The 26,498-nt window shown below is 43.5% G+C and overlaps 2 protein-coding genes across 5 annotated transcripts in view; one reads left to right on the top strand and one right to left on the bottom strand.

Annotated features, from left to right (window-relative positions):
- Nucleotides 1-3,289: 3,289 nt before the first annotated feature.
- On the bottom strand, nucleotides 3,290-17,085 carry NPFFR2 (neuropeptide FF receptor 2). The gene is made up of 4 exons (XM_080591586.1): nucleotides 14,777-17,085; nucleotides 5,919-6,258; nucleotides 5,058-5,157; nucleotides 3,290-4,484 (listed from the first exon to the last, which is right to left on the bottom strand). Exons 2-4 carry the CDS (start codon nucleotides 6,244-6,246, stop codon nucleotides 3,644-3,646), a joined length of 1,269 nt encoding a protein of 422 aa, XP_080447712.1. The 5' UTR covers nucleotides 6,247-6,258; nucleotides 14,777-17,085; the 3' UTR covers nucleotides 3,290-3,643.
- Nucleotides 17,086-21,037: 3,952 nt separating this feature from the next.
- LOC308194945 (uncharacterized protein) overlaps nucleotides 21,038-26,498 on the top strand; it is a 34,785-nt gene continuing 29,324 nt past the window's right edge. The window contains exons 1-7 of one of the 4 annotated variants that reach the window (XM_080591582.1): nucleotides 21,038-22,940; nucleotides 23,024-23,221; nucleotides 23,347-23,510; nucleotides 23,895-23,971; nucleotides 24,117-24,227; nucleotides 24,434-24,472; nucleotides 24,883-25,313. In XM_080591582.1, coding sequence (XP_080447708.1) covers nucleotides 22,837-22,940; nucleotides 23,024-23,221; nucleotides 23,347-23,510; nucleotides 23,895-23,971; nucleotides 24,117-24,227; nucleotides 24,434-24,472; nucleotides 24,883-25,092 — 903 coding nt within the window. In that variant the 5' untranslated portion in view covers nucleotides 21,038-22,836 and the 3' untranslated portion in view covers nucleotides 25,093-25,313. Of the gene's footprint in view, nucleotides 22,941-23,023; nucleotides 23,222-23,346; nucleotides 23,511-23,894; nucleotides 23,972-24,116; nucleotides 24,228-24,422; nucleotides 24,473-24,865; nucleotides 25,314-26,498 lie in introns of those variants that run through there. The other 3 variants (XM_080591583.1, XM_080591581.1, XM_080591584.1) reach the window with 3 other exon arrangements.

Below are 26,498 nucleotides of genomic sequence, written 5' to 3'. Positions count from 1 at the left end.
GTTGAAGGTACCTTGATGTCTAAATGGCTGTGTGGTTTTGAAACACATAACCAAATAGGTGGACTTCTCACTATTGCTACTGGAATCACAACAACAAAAAAGAAAGAGAGGAAAAAACAGTAAATGAAATAATTATCTAATTATGGCAGGAATCATCAGGAATCTGGAGGATGAGGTCTCTTCAGTGACATTGGATTACAAATGTGCATTTTAAGTAAAGGAAATGGGAAAATGTTGATGGCTGTATTTTCAACTAGAAAGTGTACTCCTAGCAAAATTGGAATAACTCATGAAATCCTGTCAGCTTGTACAAATTTCTTTGCCTTTTCTCTGTATCCTTTCAGTTCCTCCCCCACAGGCTAATTACTTCATAAGGAACTGTTTGCAGAATGAAATGTTGCTTTTTAAAATACTTTTTTTCTTTCACCATTTTACATTTTGTTACGCATAGTTCAGTGTCAGTGGGATGTTTTTGTTGCAGCATTCAGAGAACATTCTGAAATTCAGTTTTAAAAAAGCAAACTTTTTAGTTTTGAAATAGTCTTTAAGCATAACTTCTGCATTTAGCACAGGTGAGTGTCTAGGGAAGGCAAACCATTTAATGGCTTATACTTCAGCATCCTTGCATAAAAGTGAAATGCTAAGGCTGTCTTGAGAATCACCACCTTGAGCCAGACAAACACTTGGGGACATTTTTATGCCTTCCTGGCATTTATTTTGAGCACGTTTTTCAGTGCTTTGCTGAACTGGGATGAATGCAAGCATACACTTATATATAAAAATATTCTCAACGGTTTGCTGAATCATTCAGAAGCACAGGAAGATACAGGTTAGAAGGGACCTCCGGAGGCCATTTGATCCTTAGCTTTAATGAGAAAACATCTTTGGCAAATGCTTTTGGGGAAAGAAAAAAAAATACTGCAAAAAGAAATTGTCTCAATTATTAGCATATTAAATGTCACTCTACAACCAATACATGACATGACCTGCATGTCATGAAGCAGCCAACAGGGTGTATCCATTTAATTTGATTTTTAAAGAGCATAGTTTTCCATGACAAAATATGTGATTCAAATTGTATTTCTTGTTGCAGTGAAACAATCTATCTTTCAGAGATTTGGTAGTTGTTCAGATCTAGAACCCAAAAGCAGAACAGATTATGTTATGAGACCCTGGATATTTTTCACCAGAAATCTCTGCATTTGAATCACATATATATGAGCTGTGCCATAAGAAAATGACAGTCCAGATAGAGCCATATATGGTTTAGCCTTTTGCGTAAGAGTGGGGAGACATAGCTATAAACTTCAGGAATCCAGAGAAGTCAAACTTTGACAGGTAAAATGGGTCTCATTTTCTTAAAGTACAAGTGAAGGAAAAAGGACTGGATGGAAGAGATGCAGGAGCTGTGGAATACCTAGGATTCCATAAACCCTTTGTAATGGGGTTTTCAACAGAGCACAGCAGGGTGAGGCATCCATATTTGATTAGATCCTTTGAAAACACCAGCCTAGCTATAATGCGTTATAAACAAAAAACTGCAAAATCAGAGTTGTTGCTGCAGCTTTTTCGCACATTACTTCTTGGATATTTTCCTTATTTTATGGTAGCTCAAAAAGGTACAAAGTTTGTGGCAGCACACCTTGAGAAGTTGTCAGTTTTCCTTGACTCTGTAAATCTGACAAGATCAGAAAGGTACTCCAGTTTACTTGAAGGACTGCAGTTAGATGAACAAGGATGCCTCCTAAGCACTAGGAAATGACCTTACCAGGTAATTGGTCCCCAGAAATCCTCACAGGCTAACACACGGTGATGATCTAATCTTGTGGCAGATCTGCGAAGGCTGATCCTTCCCCTAACCTGCATGCCTCCTTGATTGCAGGAGCCTCACTGAGATGCTTTTGGGCTGCTTTTGTATGTGCTGAGCTCTGTCAGACTGAATAGGCCCTAACAGCGTTTTCTCTCCTGCTACTATTAAGTTGCAATATTTTAGGTGATTTATACTCCTCCCCACCTCAAATCATAAACAAAACCAAATTGAGATAACCATAAAAAACGTAACACAAATGCCATTTTTCATCATTTATTTCTCAAATTTTCACTCCTATTTATTTCTCAAGCTGCAACAACAATTAATATCACAGAATTGACAAGAAGGAAGAAACCAGAAAAGTGAGTAAAGAGAATGTGACTGAAGATGCTTTTGCCATTTGGTAGGAACTGGGTTGGTGTTCAGAAAGTCCAGGTGGAAGTAATATGAGTACAACCACATGAAGACCTAGGAACAGGTGAGCTAAGTTCAGATTTTCAGATTGTATCTCCAATATTTGAGTTACTGAGTGTAATGGAATAACAAATTGACAAGTTCTAGGAACAGGCTTATGTTTCACTGAAGCACCTAAAAGCATAGTACCAAGAGTCCATTGCTAAACAGAAATAGAGTACAGTAAATCAAGAAATGGATTTATTGGATTAGTTTGGCTTTTAGTGGAGGATGTTTTTATAAATTTCATTAGGAGGTGTTTTGGTCTATAGATAAACATATTTTTAATGCAACAGTAAATTAATATATTCTAAGGGAATAGTTTGGTCTGGGTGCCACGAGGACCAGGTGCTCCCCACAGAGGCTGAGGGGTGTTGTGGGGCTGGCAGGGCAGGCTTCTCACCAGCCAGGGCCTTTCCCACTGCCCCCAGTCAGGGAGCTGGATGTGAAGCCAGGTTTGGCCGAGAGTCCAGATCATCAGAGAAGTTTATGGTGATGAGGCAGGTCTGAGATCAGGCCGGGAAGTCAGTCTGCAGGTCGGGGTTAGTGCCTGGACCGCTCAGGCCCATGCCAGGCCCAGGCAGTGCTGAGATGCAGTGAGTGCCGTAGTTTCAGTGAAGGATGAACACTGGCAGTGTCAGAGCAGCTCCCGGTGCTGGCTGTGGTGTCCCCACAGCTGTCTGAGAGCCTTTCTTCAGGGTCACCATTGGGAAGGGGGATGCCTTTGGCTGCATGGCACAGAGCTGTCCTGAGCCCCGGCACTCAAAACCCAAGGAAGGGGCGTGTGCTCAGGGCCCTGCCAAGTCTCATGATCCCCTCGGCTACCCAGCTCCATGGTCTAGCTGGATGCTACACCAGCAGTGATATTTTTGTTGCCTGAGATCAGAAGAAAGTTGTAGGCATTAGTAACAACTAGCCTTACAAGCTGAAATGTTACCATAAATATTGTTCAAACAACTCAGTTTCAGCCACTCTGAGAAATTCATAGAAGCAAATGAAGGAATGTTCTCCTCTCCATTGGTGAGTATCAGGTATAATTGTGTCAGGGTACATAAACATAGTTCTCTTTTTCTCTTACTTTGCAGTAAAGGGAAGGTAATCCCATTTTAATCAGGTCTTTGCTGCAGCTCAGTTCAAGAGCGGTGAGCCATCACTGACTGCAGGGGGGTTGTCCCTGGCTTAAGCTGGTGACAAAGAAGGCTGAATTTTGCTTCTTTCTTGTATTAAAGTTCAGGTAGTATGCAAGCTGCATATCTTTTTCTAAACAGAAACACCTTGACATTTTTTATTTTGTTACAAATCCCTTACGGAACATGAATTTCACATCCCAGTAAAGAAATTCTGCTAGGCATGAATCTTTTAGAGAGTTCATAGCATGTATCACTTAATCTCATCATTGCAGGGCTCTTCGAGATCCTCCATCATCAAATCTTGCTGGTTATTCATCCAATTTCCTTTCCGAACTGGCTTCCCCTCCACCTTGGCATGTTGACAAGCTTGATCCTGGGGTGTCTGGTAGGCGGCAGCTGGCAAAATGGAATTGCTTTGGCCTCGCTGGGAATAGGTGTCCCTGTGAATGATCTTCCTAGAGCAGAGCTGAAGTTTAAAGGCTGCCTGAAAGCCTCTGCGAAAGTTTTCATTAAAGAAACCATAGATGATGGGGTTGACGCTGCTGTTGAAAAAGGCCAGCCAGTGAGCAAAAGGATAGATATAAATGTTGATGATCTGCAACTGGACATCTGACAGGTTGGCGTAGTCTGAGAGCATCATCAGAGTCCACAGGGGAAGCCAAGACAGGGTGAAAAGCAAAGCTACGATAATGAGCATTTTGATGACTTTTTGTTTCTTCTTAGACACGCTGTGTGGCTGCTCCTGGCTGTGCTTTCCCACTGTGGGCATTGCTGTGTTAAAGAGAGCAATGCCTATCCTAGCATACATGATAACAATGAGCAACAGGGGAGCAAGATAGATGTTGGCAAACAGAACCGTTGTATAGATCTTTCTCATTCCTGCATTAGGCCAGTTCTCCCGGCACCAATATACAGGGCGGGTTTCATTGCCATAGCCAAGGATCACCCTGAAATGCTTCTCTTCTTGTACCTGCAACATGACTGCCGAAGGACACATGATTGTGATGGCCAAAATCCAGATGACTGTTATAATAATGATTGCAGTTGAGACGGTCAGCTTCTGTTTAAATGGATAAACAATGCATCGAAACCTGCAGCAAAGACACCCAGGGGCATATGTGGATAAAATGTTTAGAGAAGGCTTAATTAAACAGGCAAACACATACGTGGTTTTAAAATTGCATATTTTTTTTAGAGGTATGGATGGAATCATGCTGCATAAAGCAGTGGAGTTGCATTTAATTGTTCCATTTAAGAGTTTTTTTGAGAAAAACAATCTTAAAAAAAGTCACATTTATTGTTAAAATTTCTTTGCTATGATCTGTCTCCTTATCAGCCTGCTGCTGCTGCTTCAGTTAACCATGGCAGCAGGTACCAGTGCTTCTGTTGTCTTTTCTATTAGCTTAATAGCTGGGGAGCTAACCAACTCTAGGCAGCCAGGTATAGCCCAGGTGTACCATTTTTAAGAGATACCAGTTGAGGAACAAATTGCTGCGACTGCTCTTTAGACCTTGGCACACTTTTTTTTGTTTGTTTTGCTAGATTTAGGAGCTAAACCAATTTAATCTATTGCAGGGTTGCATGAATTAATGAATCCATCTCAGTATGATCGTGTGGCCTGAGGAAGATGGAAGTGACAGTTTGCCATTTCTGCATCATCTTACCTATCCATAGCAATCGCAACCAGAGTGAAGACAGAGGCAGAGACAGAGATTCCTTGGACCATCCCACTCATCTTGCAAACCATGCTCCCAAATGGCCATCCTGGAAGGAAACAGGCTATTGAAATTGCCTCCATTTCATTGCAGCACTATTCTTATATGCATAAGAGGAAATTTTTGCCCCAGAACTAGTACATTTATTTTGCTTTGGCAGGACATAGTAGGAGTTAGGAAGTTAAAAGTTATGTAAACAAATGCTTTGCCAGATGTCTAGGTAAGTTTCTGATGTTCCAAAAAGCAGCAAAACAACGTTGTGTTTTAACATCCCATTAAAACAGGATGTCAAGATAAGAAAGGGGATTGACCACTACAGTTGATTGCTCTCTTCATGTGGCTCATAGCATCCACTGAGACTTCCTAACATATAACCTAGTAGTGGGATAACTCATTGCTAAAGGTGCTGGTTGTGGAAATCAGCAAGGACAGCCCCAGTCAGAAGGTGGGTTAGAGGCTTGTCTTCCTCACCTGTTCCATCCCCTAACTTGAAATGCCTGTGGAGCTCCCTCAGAAATGGTAGTGTGCAAGTGGGGCTAGTGATGTCTCAGTTTAAGGTGAGCTTCGTGCTCTGTCAATAAACACGTTGCATAGTGAACCCCTTGAGCCCAACCTGCAAAATGAGGGCTTCACATTTGTCCATAGCTTTCTCACTGGGGTTTGGATTCTGAATGCCAGGGACAGAGTAAAAGAACAATTTATGTTGGTTACTGTCACATGCAATTAACGCTTGGGTTCTTCAGGGAGGACTCAGAAATTAAGGCAAATCCCCCTCAAGCCCTTTTTGCTATGTGGTGTGAGCTGGCATACCTGCAATGATGTTGTCCAGGAGGGTGGTGGGCATGCAGAAGATTCCCACCAGTAAATCGCTGACAGCCAGGTTTAAGATGAAAAGATTTGTGACTGTACGCATGTGTTTGCTCCTCAGAACAATATAGCAAACCACTCCGTTGCCAACCATACAAAGCAGAAAGATTAAGAGGTATGAGACGATGAAGACAGCTGCCACTGAAGGTTGATGAAGGTAGAAGTCCACGTAGGAGACATTGCCTTCAAAGTAGAGGTACTTGTATGTTCCATTATAACTCAGCAAGTGAGGCCAGTCGAATGAAGAATTTAGGTCCATTTTCTTACTCATGTTGTAATGTTCCTTGAAACATATTTTTGAAAAGGTCGTTATAGTATGTTTGAAATGGATTTGAAGAAATGTGACTACTTTGGAAATGCAGTGTGCTGAAATTCATGCAAAGCTGTATGTATACTCGTCTCTGTGCACCTTACTTTAATGGTCCATGTTCTGCACCCCAATCCTCCCCAGACAGGAAAAGCAACAAATATTATTAGTTTGATTTTACAATGCAGTCATATAAAAGTGATCAGTAAGACTATTAAAGTCTTTTTTTTCTTTCTGCAATCTCCATAAATGAAGTCCTTCCCTTCACAAAGAAGAGTAAAGCCAGACAGGATGTAAACAAGCCTATGGTGATGTGTCAAGTAAACAAAGAAACAACCTAAACAGTTTATTTTGAGGGAAAAAAATCAGAATTCTTGAGAAATCCATTTATTCAACAGCTTGAATAATCTAACGCTTAGGTAACAGTGAGGCTGCTGAGCCATTAAAAACAGTAATTAAATTAAAGCTTTCAGAAGGCACCAACGTTCGGCGTGAATGTATCCAAATCCAGACCCATTTAACTGAAAAGGAGATATTTATATGTACAACTGATATTAGGCCACAATTGATTTTCCTTTCCTGCTTACAATCTGTGTAGATCAGGAGAAAAGTCAGGAAACATAGAATACTTCTGGGTTTAAAATGTACAGAAGCATAAGATTTGTTTTCTATCTCTGCTGCTGAATTTGTGTGATTTGAGGGAATTCATAATCTCTTCATGTTGTGGTTTAATTGTTAAAAAGCCTGGGTAATACTTTTCCCACATTAGGTATTCGTTCTGTAAAGAAAATATTTTATTAAATTAGAGTATTACATTCCAGTTGGCAAAATCTACAGGCTTTTTCTTGGAGACACTTATTTTCAGGTCTGAACTCGCTTGACATTGATACCTTCTCTGTTTCAAGCCTCAAGTATCTATACCTTTTGTGTTGTAGTAGCAATGTTTTTACTGGTGGGATGGTTCAAAGATAAGGGGTACAAGACTCTTTATTAGACCACTTGGTATTGGCGCAAGAATCACTTTATCAGGTACAGAATTTGTGTGCCTTGAACTTACTAACTTCCAAACGTAACTCACTGAACTTAACTTTGTAGGCTACGAACTATTTTCTTGCCTTGTAAAACCTGTAACTCTACATGACACTGCACCAAAATTCTAAATCAAATCTTAACCATGGCAAACTTTTAACATGTTTATTATATATATAGAAATTGTATCAGCCTCCTGTAACAAGTCAGCACCAGTTTCTTGATATTTACAGTTGACACCAGGTAACATAACTTGCGAGAAGCATTCAAATATATTTTTCCATGTTCATTTTATCTGCCAGTTGGAGACTTTGAAACTTAGGTAAAGGGAGCAGGGAAAACGATCACATTTCCATCTGCTGATGGCTTTTGGATGGCACTTAATTAAAATGGGCTCTGGGGTTATATTTCTTAAACAGGCGTATTTATATAGATACCTAAAGGGGCAGAAGGAAGGAACTGTCCCTGACATAAAAGAACAGCAAAACTAACTCCTGGCAAAAGGCACCAAATTAATGTGTGGGTGCAGGTGACTTCAGAACACTTCCCAAATTCTTCACTATAAATTGCATTTAAATTGAGGCACAAGGATCCAAATCCTGATGAGGTTGTACATAAGGGAAACAAAGTGCTGACTTTATCTCTTTCCTTATGAAGGAAAATTCAGAGCGGGGTCTTTTTTGTGCAACTATGGTTTCAGCTGCCTCCCCAGATTCCAAATGCTGAAGGTGGTTTTCCCATATTTATGGAGTAACGAAAGAAGGTGATATTCTGCTGTCATTTCTAGTAGAGCAGACCTCTCCCCAGAAAAAGAAAATGAGTGTTAGGTAATGTTGCCAAAAGGATAGGGTATTTTTCTTCATTCTTCTTGCTGGGTTTTACTTGAAGACTTTCTAATTAAGATTCTGTCTCTGCCTGTTTTTCCCTGGTATATTTATTCACATCTGTTTGTCAGGAAAGTAATTCATTTTTTTGTGTGTTTTTTTGTTGTTGTTTGTTTTTTTTTTTAAATATATATTTTGCTTGTCAGTGAAATTCAGCAACATCAAAACCTCTGTAAGTGCTTTACTTCCAGTAACAAATGCAGAACAAGTCTTGTTTGGAACAAGCAGAGTAGTGAAAAAAACAGAGTTTTATCGTATCTTCTGTCTTTTTAGACGTCAGTAACAATACAATGTTTGCAGTGGGTCTGTATTTTTATATATTCTTTATATATATTAACAAATCAGTATATACAAACTAGCCGTACTAGTTGTATGTTCTTTTTGGTTGCTCTTATGCAGAAAGACTGTATTTTTGATTTTTTTTTTAAATTCAAAATAGTTTCAAAACAACTGAAAATATTTTTATTCAAATATTTAATGTATCCGATGTTTTAACTAGACAGAGATCAGTCAGCTACTGCAGAAGGTTTTTTAATGCCAATTTTATTATTCACTTAAGAAAGCAGTTACTAATGAAGTTGCATACAAACATGCCCAAGATGAACAGTGAGAGCAGAATTCAAAAAATTAGACAATAGCTTACACCGTTCACTTAATCACAGATTTGGAGCTGTGCTTTATAAATCTCAGGAGGTGCTATGTCACTAAAATCCCATTTAAAGCTCAGCATCTCCTGTGCTCCCTTTTGGCTCCTGACAAGAAATAGATTTATTGTTGCTCACTTTGCTCCTCTACCCCAGACAGCTTCTTAGGGTAGTAAAGTGCAGGAGGCCAAGCTCTCCGTGCCCAGGGAGATGACAGTCTAGATGAGAGGCAGTGCTTATCATATGCGCTTCCTTCACCAGGAAAGGCAGTGGGGTGACCTTTCTGCTTGGCATGGCTATTCTGGGTGAGGCCCAAACACGTACCAGCAGTCTAAAATGTCAGCATTTGGCCTGTAGCTCTAAGTCATTTATAAGGCTGCCATCAACAGTATTAATCAAGTTAGAAATGCGAGGGTTCTTGGGTTCAGCCACTGTTATCCGATGGCTAGTGCTGAGAGTAAGCAAGAGTTTGGTTTAACAGTGGAGGTGTAATAGGAATGGAGCAGACGGTGCCAGTAATCTGACACTTGATATATGTTTGGAGGAAACAAAACAACAGATGAAGGTCCCCTAGACTAATTGCTGCATTTCACACAGTAAATACAATGGTGTGAGAAAATGGGAGTTCTGCTCTACACGGAGCAAGCATGAGACTAGTGCTCTTGGTAGGTGTCACACCCAGCTTTTGGGTTTGGCAAAGAGTAGCCATCCAAACCCAACCAGAAGTTTGGAAAAAGTCAGGCCTCTTGCCATCTAACAAAAATAGATGTATGTTTGGCTTCTTTTTTTGTTGGTTTCTCTGAGGTTTCACCCAAGTTCATGCTCTCCAGCATTTCTCTGCAATAAGAAGAGCTACAAATGTATTTATTTTTACTGTAAATGGAAGCTAATTTTCTTCCATATTCCCTTGCCTTCCAGAGGTAGTGCTTTAAGGAAGATATTCCAGTTTGGGGAAGCTTGCGTTTGCTTCACATTGCGTTCCCAGTCCTCATGACAGACAGGACCTGTGCTGTCATGAAGCAGCACTACCAATGAGGTAGGGGTGGCTTTCCTTCCTTGCTTCCAGCAGTATGGCTTTTTGGGGGTTGCTGATTATTTGAGGGAGAGGTTCTTTATCATTCTGTGGTAGAAGAACATGTTCTTCTGTGTAATAACAGGAGGAATATCTATGGTTCAGATTTTTTTGCTGCTTAGAACCATATATACACAACAGTTCACAGGCTATACAGGTCTTTGCTGGGCATTTTACAAGTTGCTACACAGTACTGATATGAAACTTTGGTCCCAGGAATACAAAACTTTGTGGGTCATTCTTATGCAGTGGCAGTATTTCAATGAATTCAATTGAATTCCGTTCATTAATACAACTGAAATTATCCCTTTTCATATTAAAAACATAATTTTAGAATACTTTACATATTATTCTTTGGATGCTTTTCTTGGATTTGGTCGCTTTCTGACAATGTGTTTATAAAGCAACCACTTTCAATCTTTTCAGTAAGGAACTCTGGAATAGTTTCTGTTTGTAACTGATGAAACTGCAAACAACCTCAAGGCACAATTGGAGCTGTGCCTATTTGTCTTACACAGACTGATCACAGTTGCACAAATTAAACTTTGTACCACTGAAGCTGTACCAAATACAGTGAACTTGCTGTACAAATACGGTATCTTACAGGAGATGGCACAATACACAAATTTTTATTATATTGAAGCTGAGGGGGATAGGATTGGCTGGAAGAAGAAATGAAGGTAGTGCATTGTGTTTTAACAAGCTAAACAGACAGTGATAAATAGTTGAGCGACGTACAGAAGATGGCAGCGCAAGTCATCTAAGAAAAGGGAAAAAATAATGCAATGCATAAATATCATAAGATGATAAATAAAAGCAATTTGCTTCCACATGGTAATTTGATAAGGGCATGGCCTCAGTACTTTATTTAATATGCCAGAGGAAAATCTGCAAAAAAAATAAAGCAAGAGCCTGAACTATTGAAAAACTGCCCACGCATTGTTTTTAAAACATGCTAGACTGATACACTAGTGAAATGTCAATAACAACGTCTGTAGACAAATATGCAGGATTAAATCAGTGCAACCAGGACAGTCTTATGCCATCAAATATGGAAAATTAATTTTCCCATATAACAATAACAATTCAAGGTAATTATGAAGTCAACGTAATTACTTTTATGTTGGCCACACAGAAGAATTCTGGAAACCATGGGAGCCGGCCAATACTGTTTCACCTCTGTGTACAACTATTTGTTTCTGTTATCCTAATTTGTGCGTGTGAAATCTCATCACAGAATCCTCTGGGGGCTCAGAAGAGGAAACAATGATAAGGAAACTTTGAAGAACTTAAAGACAGACATAATGGAAAAAGAAAATGTACTGTGGTAAGTTCTAAAAGAAGTGTTGTGTCTTTGTCCAGAGCTCTACACTCAGTGATGGGTTAACTGCAGAAATTTCCTGGAGATCTTTTTCCTGGAAAATGAGAGCGTCTCTGTTCTGCTGAAAAATGAGAAAATCCTTTCAAAATGCAGACATTGTGGGATGGCAAAAAAAAAAAGCAGCACCTCATTCTATAAGTATATTGAAAACAAAGAAAAGACTAATGCACAGGTTATCCTATACCTTAGTGGATCAGAAGTGTTACTGACAGAAGTCCAAACTGTTCTTGCCTACAAAATCATGAGAACGTCAATTGTGGACATTATTAGTAGTTATTTGTAACAATTAAGTTGGGGCTTGTAAAAGAATGTGAGAATGGAAAATGGTTGTAAGATCTTTGCCTTTATGAAAAAAGATGTTTGGAGTAAGGGGAAAGACACCTATCGAAGCAACAGCAAGGAACAAGGTCTAATCGCCAACCAGGCACTTTGGCTGCACATTACCATTTCATATGGAAAAGAGCCTAAATTCAAAAAGCTGTTCAACAAGGGCAACTTACAGAGCAATACTCAGTGAAGAAGGAAAAAAATGTGAACAACTAGTTGTGTGTCAATATAGGTACAAGGATCTATGGTTTGTAGGAAGTTACTAGCTGAAAGTCAGGCAGTAGCAGCATAACACTGCAAAACAAGTACTCTATAGCGCATACGTGTGACAATAGCTGACTAAACACATGAAATACCTCCAGTGTTGTTGATTACCCAGGGCTCACTTAATCTGTTGCATGTAGATTTGGTCAGTTTAATTCAATGCAGACTTGGACCAAGTGGAGGAAGTCTAAAAGAAAGCTACAGGAAAGATCGAGGGGCTCAAGAGTACAACAGAGGGAAACAGTGGAAGTTATAGGGCCATTTCATCTAAAGAAAAAGAAACATTTACAAAGGGATGGCAACACATTCTTCCATTTTATTAATGGTTTCAGAACTACATCGTAGCATCTTACATTTCAAAAAGGTTGGATGTGAAGGGCATGTATCTGCAATACATTGTAAGCAGGACTCATCTCTCCCTTCTCTTTCAAAAGGAAGAAGTCCTCAACAGCCAGAGACCAAGTTCCAGCCTGAGGTTCATGAAGCATGCAACAGGCAGAAGTGCAGAAACTGTTCCCAATAAAACAGAGCATCTGGATTTGCCAAGTTAAATGCCACAAGCAAAAGTGTCTTTGTCAAGAAAAGATTTCATTACAGAGTACAATTAACTTCTTGGAACTTGTTACAAAGGATGTTTTAACTTGATATTGCACTTAATGTCATTTTCCACTACAAGCAGAAATGCTTAGTCTGTACTAATTCATAAATACCCTTAGTCTTAATTCATAAATACCCTTAGAGTTTGTACGTAGCAATTCCAAATAGAGTACTTTGGAAGTTAACATTTCCTTTACCTTTTCATACATCTTAATTTCATGGTCATTTGTACAAAATACCTATGATTTTCTTATCTCAAATTAAATACTGAGTATGTCACAAGGAAAGGGCAGGCTTTCAGCTAAGAAAAAAGCTATGATAGAAAAGACTAAAACCATCAAGTTGCAACAGAAAATTAATTGATTCTTACTGCCATATACTTCCAGGAACCAAAAGTATAAATGAGAAATTTGTTTCTCGTTGCATAAGTGGACAATTCCTGGGAGACATACCAAGCTTGAGATTCCATGCAGAGCTCTAATGAATGGGCTTGAACTGTCTGTCTTCTCCTAACAGTCATCTGGGAAATCTGATTTGGGACCAAAGGAAACATTTTGTCAAAGATTTATTGGTTGGTTGTTTTTTCCTTATTGTTGTTTTTCATCTTACTTTTCCTGCCCTAATTACAAAGAGCAATGCTATCAGTAGGAGTGCTGTAATAGACAAAACAACTTAACTGTCAATTACTCATCCACTTAGGCAAGGATTATAAAACCCTTTGCCAAAAAGCCAAATTCAAATGTAAATCAAAGGATGGTATAGCAGGTGAGGCATTCACAGCAAGTTTGTGTGTCTTGAGGACATCAAATTTTCACTTTGCTTCATGTTTCTAGCATTCAAATATTGCACAGCTTAAATCAAATAACGTTTTTATTGCCACACTGAATGAAGAATATGAATGCTGAAAATTTACCATAAGAAAGCCTCGCTCTAACTAACCATTTTCTGCCTTTTGCTATTAGGTGACCTTAAGGCACCCACGTGCATTCTCTTTAAACGTACTTGTGACTTCCACCACTTTGCCCAGAAAGATTCCAGATGTGAAGTTCCCAGTTAGAGTACAGGTCAAACCTGGGATAAAAGCTGGTCAGTTAACTTGTTTGGCTTTTTTATCCATCATGAAGCTGCATGCCATGCCACACAGGAGACAACAGGGACTAATAGGATAAACACAGGTACAGTGACAGGGCTTTTGTGTTAGCTGATAGGGTTCTTGGTTACACAGTAAAGTGTGATTACTTAATGCTTTGATAGCAAAGGCACACAGAGGAAGTGTTTTCTGTGTCCATGTTATATTTGATGGCTGTACATTACCATACATGAATTGATGGACAAGTAGAGTTTAGTTGAGCTAAGTTTAACTATTGCTTCTCATTATAATATTTCTGTTGCTTAATGCTTAGTCAGCCTTTAAGGTTCTGAGTTTGTAGTGTTTCCTCTTGATGTCTCACAGGCATCTCTCTTACATCTGAACTAAAACCTCAGCCAACTGTTCCCCAAAACAAGATTAAAGAAAGATTTCCCCCATGCAGGCACATTTATCCAGCCACTTCATTAAGAAGCCTAGCAAGTCCTGAGATATATTAGCTCTCTTATACTTGGAAATGGCTTTTGCCATTTTCTCAACTGTTCCCGTAAGACCACTCATATCCCCAGTCTCAGTCTTCAATTTATTTGCAGCCTCTTTGCAACTAAGCAGTCTAAGGAGTCTTTTTACCCTTAGTCCTCTCCACCATCAGCAGGATGCGAAAAAAGGATGACACTACCACTACTGTCAGCAGCACAGGAGGAAAAAAATTTATCAGGTAAGCACGCATTAAGTAAACTGCAGGGAAGTCATATAACCCATTCAGTACAGGACATAGCTTGCTTAGGATAAACAAGACTTCTGCCCAAGCCCTACATTGATAGCTAGGGAGTCAGAAGCCTAGCACATATGGGAGAGAATATGCCTAAGAGATGCACAATAACTAATTGAAAGCTATCAATTTGTATTGAGGCTAAGTTAAAGCACACACTTGATGTGGCTTCTGTTATGTCACGATAGCATTCTCATTTTCTTGATGCAGTGTTATACAGAAAACAAGGATTTGAAAAATAGACCTTTGTAAGTTTCTGCAGTTTACCTGGTGCTTAGTACAAACACCTCTCTCACCCAAGAGATGACCCCTTCGGAGGGGTTCCCACCACCCCCAGCTGTCATCTAGCACTACCAACAGGCGTGTTAGACTTACTCTACGAAAGGAATGAAGGCAATTCAAATCATGACTGCAGAAGTGTACTCACTACTCCTTACCTTTGCTCAGAGATGTGCATTTCGTAGAGAAGTAATGAGATTCTCATTAAATTCAGTGGGTCTTTGGGGCTCTTCACAGAAGGTGCTGCAGAAAAAGACTACTATAGCCAGAGCAACATTCTCCCTGATCACCAGTGCACGAACAGCAACCAAGTGCAGTTGTGTTAACAGTGTTGTGATAGCAGGTAGCAAGCCTTTTGGATTGATCTCTTCTCCTTAGTTAAGGAGAACTGATCAAAAATGTCCACTGCTCCTGCAAGACAGACGTCAAACATAATATGCTTGGTGCCATCTGAATATTCCCCTCACACCTTGCTCCATTTGCCACATTTTTGTTAAGACATTACTTGAACTCAGAAGAGGGAAATAAGTACCTCAAACACACTGGTAGAGAAGCTTTTGATAGAATAAAACTATTTTAAGTCCTCCTGAGGTCTAATCTTCAGGAAGCAGCTTCCCATCCATGATAGGAAATTGGCTAGGGAACCCAGTAAAAGTAACATGAACCAGTCTGAGCTATTTCACTGGAAAGAGACTCCCCTGAGCACTTAACGGTGAGTGTTTTGGATTAAGCTGTACAAACAGATAAATACTCACCTCTAGGCTTTTTGCAATACTATGTTGCTACTGTCAGATGTGCCTCCTAAATAGCCAACTGTCAGGCACAGCAGCTGACTTGTAACAACCCCAGACCTTCAATATGGGCTGAATGGTAAGCACAAGGATGAATCATCTCATTTTATGTGCTGGTTAAGGCCTATTCCTTGCCCCTTCAGCCTATCAAATTCTTCATTTCCCAGCTCATACCAGAGTGACAGTGTTGCAGTTGAAAGACAGAGGTCCCAGTTTTGCCTCACATTTGATTATGAAATTATGAACCGTGTCCAAAACATTGTGCTTGATGATGTGGGGCTTGACATACCAGCACAGAGCAATCTTCCCTATTTCCGAGCATACAGTTTACAGCAGGTGACAGTGTGCTTCCTAGATGTATTGGAGGCAGATTTCTCTTGCAGCCAGGTTTCACTGGTCCATGCAATGACATGGTACTCAAAGTGAAGCCTTTGAGTAGTAAAGAAGTTAACTACTCAGTTCAGTAGCCTAAGAAATGAAAAGCGATTTGCTCTACAAGTTTTTCAGCTGTCCATGTCCAATACTACCTTTTCCTGATGAGTTTTTGTGCTGATACATTGTAGTAAAAAAAAAAAAAACTCAGGATCTGATTGACAGCTGACAAGTTCCTCTTCCTGTGGCAAACAGTGTAAAAAGCAGTGTTAAGTCAAAAACACTTACTCTGTGCAAACAAATTAAGAAGTATAAACTCAAAAATAGTGCTTGGGGCAGCTTCCGAAAGTGCTGTGTTGAATCCAAAGATACAAGCTTTTAAAACTAAACAGGATAGTGTTTATTATAAAACAAAAGTCTTGGACAATAGAAGTTAGCCATATTTATTACATCAGGTCATAAATGGCTTGTTGTAAGACACAGCTTGAAAAGATGCAAAAGATATTTTTTTAATGTATGTACTTTCCCAGAAAATTGGTTTCTAACTGGAATTTAAGAAGTGGAATGAAGCATCTTGTACTTCTCCACCTGCTTTATTCCCACCCAAGAACATGTGAGCTGCCAGTCAGCAGTCTGAACCAAAGCAATACTAATGCAAATAGCATATCATCTTGGTGTCCTGCCCCATATTATCTGTACTTACTTTGAAAAACAAGCAAGAGCCATAATTGATTTAAATCTCCTTTTGCATAGATGTGCTGTTGCATGATATAAAGTAGATATGAAAGCACACAGAGCCCCATATCGGGAATTTATTCCTTTCTTCCCTGTAGCTGAAAGATCTATCTAAATACAATACTCATGTAGGTGGTCTAATTAGTCTACCTGCAACAAACACATAGTTCATTTACAAATCTGCAGAACAGGCAAGAATTGAAGTCATCCTACACCTTCTCACTGCTAACAGTTGGCTTTCAGTTAGCAACCAACGTGCGTCTTACAGTTACTGTAAATAGTCACTGATAGATTAAACACCTGATTCATTCTGTGACTTGCTCTAATCCTTTGAATCCATTTATTCCTTCGAACTCCACACAGTAAATTGCCCCAGTGATTTGATTTTCATTGTGTACTGAACACTCAGCACTCAAATTTTAAGCCTCACTTGGATGCCATTAGAAGGTGCCTCTAACAGGGATGTTACACACTTACATGCTAACTTGCCCTGCCCCTCAGTAATCTGTGGGGTTCAAACCCTAACTTTTGAGGTTTTCTGTCCTAACATAAGCTATTTCTGAGATACCTCTCCATGCCTCTTTTCCTGTGCTGTTTTGCAGGTGCGCTGCAACCTTGGAGGAGAAGGGCATGCAGCACTAGTGACATGAATGCACCCAGCAGTTTTAGTGACAAGGTAAGGTGTCCTGCTTTGTCACCCCTGCTTTCCCAATGATGTCTTGTTTGACATTGATTAGTGTGTAGGATTGTTTCAGAAAGTTACCACAACTCAGAGACATCAGTGAAAACAGATACCAGAAACCACCAACACATATACCTAATCCAAGTTAATCATGCAGGTGATTGGAGCTCCCCCTTTGAGCTCTAAAACTGTTATGTTTTGCAACTGTACTGAGAACTCCATCGGAATTAGCTTGAGCTCACGGACTGAGAGTCCTCTCTACCTCTTAAAATAATTGTTTGAGAAGTGATAACTGAAACTGAAATATAACAATTGCTTCTGCTTCACTAAAGAGTAAGTTGTACCTGTAAAAAGGCAGAGTTAAAAAATGATTCCCTCCCCCCCAAAAAAACTTGAGTTTTCCATATCCTTTTGCACACCTGATGTTCACTCTGAATGCAGTTACACTGGTAGCACTAACAGCAGTGCAGCATGGACAAGTGCAGGTAGAACCACCAGAAACTTGCTCCAAAATACTATAGCAGGCATGCAGCAACTTCATTCGCAGCAAAGTGTACCTCTGATTCCTGGCATCGAGAGTGACTAGACTCGGCACAGCAATTGTTAGCTAGCAGCACTGACAATTGCCCTGTGAAATATTTTCAGCCCTTTAAAACTGGCTGTCATATATAGTCAGTCAGGGAAAATAACAGGTCCAGTTAGACAGATGGCTCTAGCTGTTGACCTTCTTCCCCAGGGGTGCTCTTACTGGGAGCAGGCTTTTCTCCATAAAGCCCCAGACCTCTGCACAAGGGTTAAGTGGCTGCCACGTGTAGGTATACACTTCCAGCAGCAGCTACACAGATGCTCCCCCTGCCCAGCCATCCCTGCTGGGGGACGCATGGGTGTCCCCCACCTCCCTTTTGAGATACAGAGCTGTTGGTGTCAGACATCCACTGTCAAGCTCTGTACCCCAGTGTCCCAGTGCTGACCAGTACAAACTGGTCAGGATGGCTGCATCACCCTCCCTGGGACCAACTGAGGCAGGCACCACCAGCAACCCCACGCAGCCCGTGCCCTGTTCCCACCTCAGGCAGCGGGATCAGCGTTCCCCTGCACACACACACAAGACCTGTTGCTAACAGCACTGGCAGCTCCACCTCAGCTCCCAGCCGAGCAGAGGGGAACAGCCCAGCCCGAGTCACAGCCAGCCCCCCGCCCTCCTCGCCCAGGATCCCCCACTTACAGCAGGGAAAGCTCCACAGCAGCCACTGGTGCAGCGCTGTGAGGAGAAAGGCTGCAGCCTCAGCGCGGCAGAGAGGGAACAGATCTGGCAGTGCCTGGCAGATGCAGGGAGGAAGAGAGAGAAGGAGGGACTGGAGAGAACAGCCCAAAGCCAGGCTGCTGAGCCCTGGGGCCAGGGGGCTGTCACCTGCAGCCATCCCTACCCTGGGGCAGAGGGGGTGCCTGCTTGGCACGTCAGGGCTGTGCTTCTTGCACGTGCTTCTTTATAGACCCTCCTCCTGTTCTTTTTAGGCATCATTTCCCCTTGGAAAGCTCTTTAGCAGAGCTGGGGCTAACGATTTTCTCCCCAGGTACCAGACCTAACTCTACCACCCCAGCCATCACACCCGAGGGGGCAGCAGCAATCCAGAGCCATCTCTGATGCACTGAGCACTCCTCAGCACAGCACCACACAGGCTCCTGTTCTACATGCTGAGCTCCAACATCTAGATCACCCACCCCCCCCTCCCAGAGATAAGGCAGGGTTAGCTTTTAAATCAAGAGTGGGAAATTGGGGAAAAGAGTAACCTGTACTGTCCTGGTCAAACTAGTTGGTACATGGACTTTTTGGATTACAGTTTTTAGCTTTACTTCTTGCATTCCCTTCCCTGGGAAACTCAACTGCCCTTGAGCCCCATAGCCAAAGTGCCAGTACTCATCCCCCCCAGGACCACCACAGCTGCCTTCTTCCTTGGGAGTCCAGAGGAAGTCACAGGAAGGCCAAGGAGGGCTCTGATCTAGCCTTTACTCTCTGCACATAGAGCAAGAAATCCACCTCCAGGGTTCTGGCTTAGCCTTGGGATAAAAGCCCCTGCTCTGCTGTTAACTTTCAGGGGGTTCCTGGAGTGCTACTCTACGGGGACAGGTAATAGAAAGGTGCCCTTTACACTGTACTCAGCTGAAATGGATAATAGAAGCCTTGCCAGAAGTCAGAAAGATAAGGTTTACTACTAACATCCATTACCAAAATAAAGGTAGAACACTTCTGAGACCAATCACAATGACAAGAATTATCAGGCATGTTTTGAAATGAACGTGTTCCAACCGTATTTACATAAGCTATCAGAAAGGAAGTAAGTATTCAGTGACATACTAACATGTACTTAACTAATGGAGACAGAACACACCAAAACTGGTCTGCAAAAAGACAAAAAATAAAGGTTAAATCTAAAGACAAAAGAAAAACAGTGCTTCCACCACTAGGGGTAGCCCCAGAGCACCCATACAAGGACTCAAGTCAGCCCAGCAACGTTGCTCAGACTAAGGTAGAAAAGAAGAGCAGCACTACAACATCCCTGCTAACAAGGCAGAAGAGCACTCACAGCACACTCTCTACTGCAGTGAGAAGTCAGACCCCCCAGCCAAAGCTTAAATATAGCACCGGGACCAATGGGGAGGTGTGTGTGGGCAGCGGGGGCCCCAGGTGAGGCCGTCAGGGTGAAGGCCTGGATCAGCAGGCACAACCCAGCAGCTCTGACATCTCCCTGGTGGTTTCCTGGCAATGCATGGGTGACACGAGCTGGCAGCATGCTTGGGACCGAAGGATGAGGTGGAAATGTCATCCCAGTTTAGGGAGGGTCGAAGCATCCTCTGTGCAGCGATGCACAGTGAGGGCGAGCAGTGAGAAACGTGTGTGGTAAATGTGCTGCTGACACCCTGCACACGTTGGTCTTTGTGATACATGTCATAAGATCTCTGTGGTGAGTTCAATCCTCTTTTCTTTCCTGATGGTAGGAAAACACAGACTACGGACTGAATGCTCACCACCTGATTTGCTTGCTTTCCTTCAAGGCAATCAACAACAGTTGAAATGAGAAGGGACCATTTCAATCAGTAAGAGTGGGGACAGCCGGTCAAGGAAGACACTTTTTCAGCTTTTCCAGATCCCAGTCCCACCCCAAGCTCCAGGCTGACGCGATTTGCAGCCAGCAACATAGTTGGCTGCAGCAGAAGTGAGAAGGTCTCTGAGAAGGCTGCCTGGCGATGGGAGCATCAGTCTCACACTCAGGTGTTTATGTTTTATTATACGCCTCAGGATAGATACATCGTGAGGCTTGTGACTGTTGAGGAGTCCCATCTGACCTGAGGAAGAAAATAATTCCCCTGAAATTTGAAAGACCTCTTTCAAAAGAAGCCTGTTCCACTAGCAAAAAATAGAAGCATCCCTCTTCAGCTGTAAGTGCTGTTTTTTGTGTGTGCCTAACTCAGATGTGCCACTCTCAGGTTTGTGTCCCGGGTGAGGTGCTCACACACGATGGTGTGAATGTTTGCTGCCTGTTCCTCAGAGTGGCTCACGAAGAGTTGATGCATTGAGGAGCTACCGTGTGATCTAATTTCTTCTCCTAATTTGAAAGCCTTTGCATTGTCAAGGGGAAGTTGCCATGCAGGACACGAGGTATGCTTGGGCTTGCAGTTTCTGCGGTGGCTTTGTTTTTGCAGGTCCTGAAGCAGCCTGGGACATTGCTGTTGCATGGGACGTGGTTGCAGATGCTCTTGATATCCTTAGAGGATAATTGTCTTCTCTTCTTGGGATATTAGAGCAATGGTTCCCAAAATATATCCAGCTCAGGGTAAGTGCATTTTTTTTTTTCCCCAATACCAGTGTGTGTGCACACACACTTCAGCTGGATTGCTTTCGGTCTGCCACCAGACCCGTTAGAGGGGGTTGCCTGTCCCCTCCAGCACAGTGTCCCAGGCACGTGTGCAATCAGTGCGTGTTGTGTGAGGGATGGCTGAGAGGATGGGATGTCACTGGCAGATGAAATCATTAAAATGGTTTCAAACTTCATACTGAGTGTGGGGCCATGATTTAAGTTGTAGCAGCGATTTGTGACTGCTTAGTCTGGAAGCTCATCAGGAAGAAATGTCAGGGAGTAAGGAAGCTCAGGGATTACAAACCCACCGAAAGCAGGAGTGATTATTAACTCAGCAGGATCTTAGGACAACACGACAGGAAGTATTTCTGATGGAGGTGGTAGCTTTGAGAAATCCCCAGGATATTAGAAAGACTTGCGGTGGGATAGTGTGTATTACTCAAAACCCACGCATCCAGGAAAGGTGAATTTAAAATCAAACAAACTCACAGAGGTACTGCTGAAGGACTGAATGAGGACACTCTTTGTAGGAGAGAAACTGTAAAGAGCTCCCTGTTGTGCAGACTGTACGGCACGTGCTGAGGCACGATCCCAGTTTTCTGTGTTCTTCAGTCTCAGAAGGAAATAGTGGGAAACACAGTGAAGATATTTACCTACAAGAAAATATAGAAAAAGTACATGTTGGGTATAAGCTGGCAATGAGCAAATTCAGTAGGAAATTAAAAGTCTTTTCCATGGGAAAAACAGAAGCCAAAAGTACCCGAAGTGAGACTCTTGGGAAGCCATCGTGGCACGGGGATATTCAGTGGGTGTCAGCAAACAGACTCTGACCTGTGCAGGTGAGAAAAGAGCTCATAGTGGAAAGGTTTGTTTGAATGATATTTCAAAAGCTGGAATGGCTGGCTCTTAAACTCTGTATGGCTTCACTGCCCTTTCTCGCCATCTTTTATTAGATGAGAATTTGCAAGGAAACTCTAAGGGGGAATGATGCGGTACATGTAGCAAAGTGAGGCCAGAAGTTCTGGCAGGCTCAGCAGTGCGTGTACACGTGTGTTCAGGATGTAAGATGTGGGGCTATTTCAGAACAGCCGAGTTCAATCTGAGAGCCTTTAGACCTTTAGCATTTTACTTCATTACCCTGTTGTGACATTATGCTGGACAGCCTTGAAAAAAGGATTTGAGCTACAGGGATTTCAGTAGACAGTAGATTTCAGCTACTGTCTCAGAGGCGTGGGAGTCCCGAATGCTTCTAAGCACGTGTCAACATGTAGCATTAAAAAAAAAGCAGCCAGGCTATTAAGGTGTTAGGTGTTAATTCGTTCCCACCTTGTGTCTCACAACAAAAGATGCTTTATTTGCTCACCAAGGCTTAGAGGGGAACGACCACAGTGAGTTTCTACACTTAACCCCACTTCAAGCAGACCAACACTAGTCTGTAGGTTGTACATCTTTATCTTGTTTGCAGAATGGACACATCCTTCTCTGAGGGATGTGTCTTGTTCTCCCTTAGTCAGTACAAAACTTGACAAAAATTCAAGGCCAGAAGTGGGCAGCACCTGGAGACCCTCCGAGGGGTGGGGACACCCCTGTGGGTTCCACCTGTGCTCTGTCGGTAGGAGGTCGGCAATCACTACTTGGCAGCTTCAGGTGGTGGCAATTAATTTGCGACCTGATTTATGTCCCCCTGCAGGAAGGTGGGCAGGAGCAGCCAGGTCTGGGGTTGCTGCAGTTGTTGGAGTCCCCTGGGAGGAGCAGGAGGCCCTGGTGCTCCCAAGGGTTGAATGAAATGCCTTGATGGTTACTTTTTCTTAACCTATTGTTTAGCCACAGTGTTTAAGTGGCTGTTTGCAGGTCCCCTGCTTGTTACTGACTGCCTACAGCTCAGGTGTGAAGTTGGAGCTGAGATTAAAGCTGGGGGCTTTGATCCTGAGTCACACACTGACTCTCAGCGCCTTTCTCTCCCTGCAGGAGACACAGGGTGCTGCTGCTCCCTGTCCCTCCTTGCAACCTTCTGTCCATGTGTGTGACCCTGTTGCCCCTCAGCTGTCAGGTGCTCACCAGGAGCCCACAGTGGCCATGGTGCCCACGATGGCCACGGTGCCGGCTCCTGCTTCTGCGTTGCCCAGCCGCAGGCTGGCACCAGCACAGCCCCAGGGCACAGCCACGGTGCGGGGCTGGGGCAGCTGCCCCTCGGGGTGCGTGGGGCTTCAGGTCCCCCACGGCCCCAGAGGTGTCCCCAGCACAACCCCTGCAGTGGGCCAGGCCCTGCTCACTGCGCTCTTCACATGCAGGTTTCGGCACGGATCCTCTCAGCTCCTGTGGGTGGATCAGGAGGCGCCGCTTGGCTTGGGGAGGCTGGCAGCTCCCACCAGAGCCCAGGAGCTCCTGTCCTTTGCTGCCTGCTACAGCCATGGAGATGCTGCAGAGGCCTCGTGCACCTTCCTGCCCAGCATGAGTATGAGCCCCTTCGTGCTGCAGCAACCCAGCCAGGGGCTCCGGGCTCGACTCTGTGCCAGGGGAGGGAAGGGGACCCTGTCCCTGGGCCTGGCCCCAAAACTTGAAGGTTCCCCTGGGGCTGGCACCTGCCTGGTGGAGAGGTGCCTGAGTACTGTCCCCCTGGCACCTTCCTTCGGGGTCTTCCTTCTCCCAGAACAAACACTGCCTTTGTTCCTTCTTCACAGCTTTCAGAGCTGACTGCTCGCTGCTGTTTTGTGCTGTTAACTTTGCTGATCAGATAGGTTTTTGCACCAGAATCCCCTCTCATCGGCTCTTCTAAGTAAAACGGCTTTTCTGTTCTCCTGCTCTCATTCCTCCCTCCTTTCTTGTTTGTGGTGTGCAGCAGGGCTGCGTGGCAGGGGCTTCTCCCTTAGAGGCTGCGTGGAACGTGGCTTCTGCCCTGGACGTCTCCAGCTCCAGGTAATTACAGTCCGTGCTTGTGGAAGCGCTCTGGGCTGTAGACAAGGTCGTAAATCAATTGCTGTCATAACCAGAGTATTAATATTGAATGTCCTAGTTGAGCACTGTATGGATATTGACAAATAAGTTTGTGTTTATTGATCAGCTCACCCTGGGCAACTGCAGCTCGCTGTGCCTCTGGTTCCTGGAGCTCCAGCCCTGGACACCCCCAGCTCATGGATGTCTCCAGCCCTGGGAGTCTCCTGGATGCGTCCAGGTAATTACAGCTTGTGCTTGTTACAACAGCCTGGGCTTTAGGCCAGTTTGTTAATCAATCAGTACTGCGAATGTGAGAATTTAATGTTACGGTACACTGCCTAGGTATTGACTAATTGGTTTGCATTGTATTTATTGGTTAATTGGCCCTGGACATCTCTGTCTCCCTGTGTCTCCCCCTTGTGGATGGCTCCTGCTCGTTTGCAGCTCCAGCCCTGGATGGCCCCAGCTGGATTTCTGCTCCAGGTAAATAAACACAGCTCGTGCTTGTTAACCCAATCTGGGCTTTAGACGAGGTCATATATCAATCGCTTTTGTAACTTAAATATTAATATTGAATGGCGCAGTTGTGCATTGTACAGACATGGACCAACCTAGTTTGTATTGATCTGTTAGTCCTGGACACGGCTATAGTTGGTGGACATGTCCAGCCCTTGACGTGTTCAGCTTGTGCTTGTTGCAACAATGTGGGCTTTAGACAAGGTCGTAAATCAATCACTGTCACAGCTTCAACACTGCATGTGTTGTGTTTGTATGGTGTAAAGTATAGGCTTTGGTATATGGTTTGTATTTTTTCGTTAATGAGCTCTTTGTGTTCATGGATGGCTCCAGCCCTGGTTGTCTCCTGGGTATTTTCAGCTTGTTCCATTTTCCAGCTCAATGTCTTCTGGCTGTCTCCAGCTTGTTGCAGTTTCCAGCCCCATGTCTCCTGGATCTTTCCAGCCGTTGAAGTCTCCTGGCTATCTCCAGCTTGTTTCTGGCTCAAGCTCTTTAGAACTTGTGCTTGTTTAAAAAAAAAAAAAAAAAAAAGGTGCTCTTTTGACAGAGCTATAAATCAACCAGTCATAATCAGAATACTAATATGAACTGTCATAGTTGTCCAGAAACTGCCTAAATACTGCACAATTAAGGGAGTAACCATTCTGCACTGGGTACAATGAATGAGCAGTGGAAGCGGGAAAGCACCATTTTGCCCAGAGACTATTTCGAACACTTTGTTTGGCCTGGTGCATGCCAGCATCCCAGACTTTGGGGACCGCCACAACCAGACCCCCACCTCCGGTTGGGGTCCATGCACCCAGCCCACCCCCCTCCCACCTCCCCTCCAACCCACCCTCACAGCCCCCCAGCCCCTGGGGTGCAAGGTTTGCCCCAGAAACAGCCAACATGGTCTCCGTTCCTGAGCCCAACCACACAGAAACTGGTCCATGCTGCACACCCCAAACCGAGTGACCCGGTCTCCGTCTCTGAGCCCCACAACCAGCTGAACGAGGCCGTTATGAGCCCTGCAGCCATGGCACTGGGTCGGTCCATTGGGGAGCACGGAAGTGGGCCTGTGGCAAAGGCTGGCACAGACACCCAGCGCCGTGCCTCTGAGCCCCTGACCAGCCCAATGGGCCCTGTCCCCGCCCCACACGCGGGGCTGTGGCTCTGTGAGGTAGGCACCAGGGGAGCTGCAGGGGGCTGTGGGGGCCCCAGCCACCGGCTCCCACCTGCACGCGTCTGCCCCGCCTGCACGGCTGGCCCCAGAACAGCTGAGGTAGGCTCCAGCCCCGAGCCCAATGCACAGCAGCTGTGCTCTTTGCCCAGCCCCAAACACACAGCTTGGTCTGTTTCTCTGAGCACCAAAACAACCAAAATGGACCTGGTTCTGAATCCCCAAAATGTGGGATTTGGCCTCTGTTCTCAATACCACGCAGCACCACTTTCTGGAGAAATGGTTTAAAGAAGAACCGGCACTATCGTTGCTGGGGGTGACTGCTCCTAAATGTGTAGAATGCCCCTTCTGGTATAAATTCTACCTGAAAGCCTTGTCAGTATTTGCTGAACAGTCGTGATGAGTCAGGAGCACAGACCATGCCTGCAGGGACACTGGAACTACGAATGAGGATAATCCTTCACTCTTTAAAGACAACATGCTTTCTGGATGTTCACCTGGGAGAAAAAAATAAGGTAAGATGTCAGTATTTAGCTCTGAAATTACATTTTGGATGTACACCCACCAGAGACGAGCCCTACATTTGTGTTTGTTTCGAAGTTTGCTAGGGCTGCTCAGAAAAATGGGCAGGAGAAGCAGGAAATGTTTTCAGCTGAAAGTCTGAGGAGCTGAATTAGCTCAGCCTGCCTTGTATTTCTAACCCCAGGTCCCTCCATCTCTCCAGATAGGATTCTGGTTTTTCCCCCAAAGAGCATTTGAATTTTCTAAGACTTTTCTGAGAGAGAAATCACATCCGGTTCTTCTTTAAACCATTTCTCCAGAAAGACAAACTGG

The sequence above is a fragment of the Anser brachyrhynchus genome (assembly GCF_964034855.1).
Source record: "Anser brachyrhynchus genome assembly, chromosome: 4".
Classification (NCBI taxonomy): domain Eukaryota; kingdom Metazoa; phylum Chordata; class Aves; order Anseriformes; family Anatidae; genus Anser; species Anser brachyrhynchus.
The sequence above is the reverse complement of the archived record's forward strand: the minus strand, read 5'-3'. Positions and strand labels throughout refer to the sequence as shown.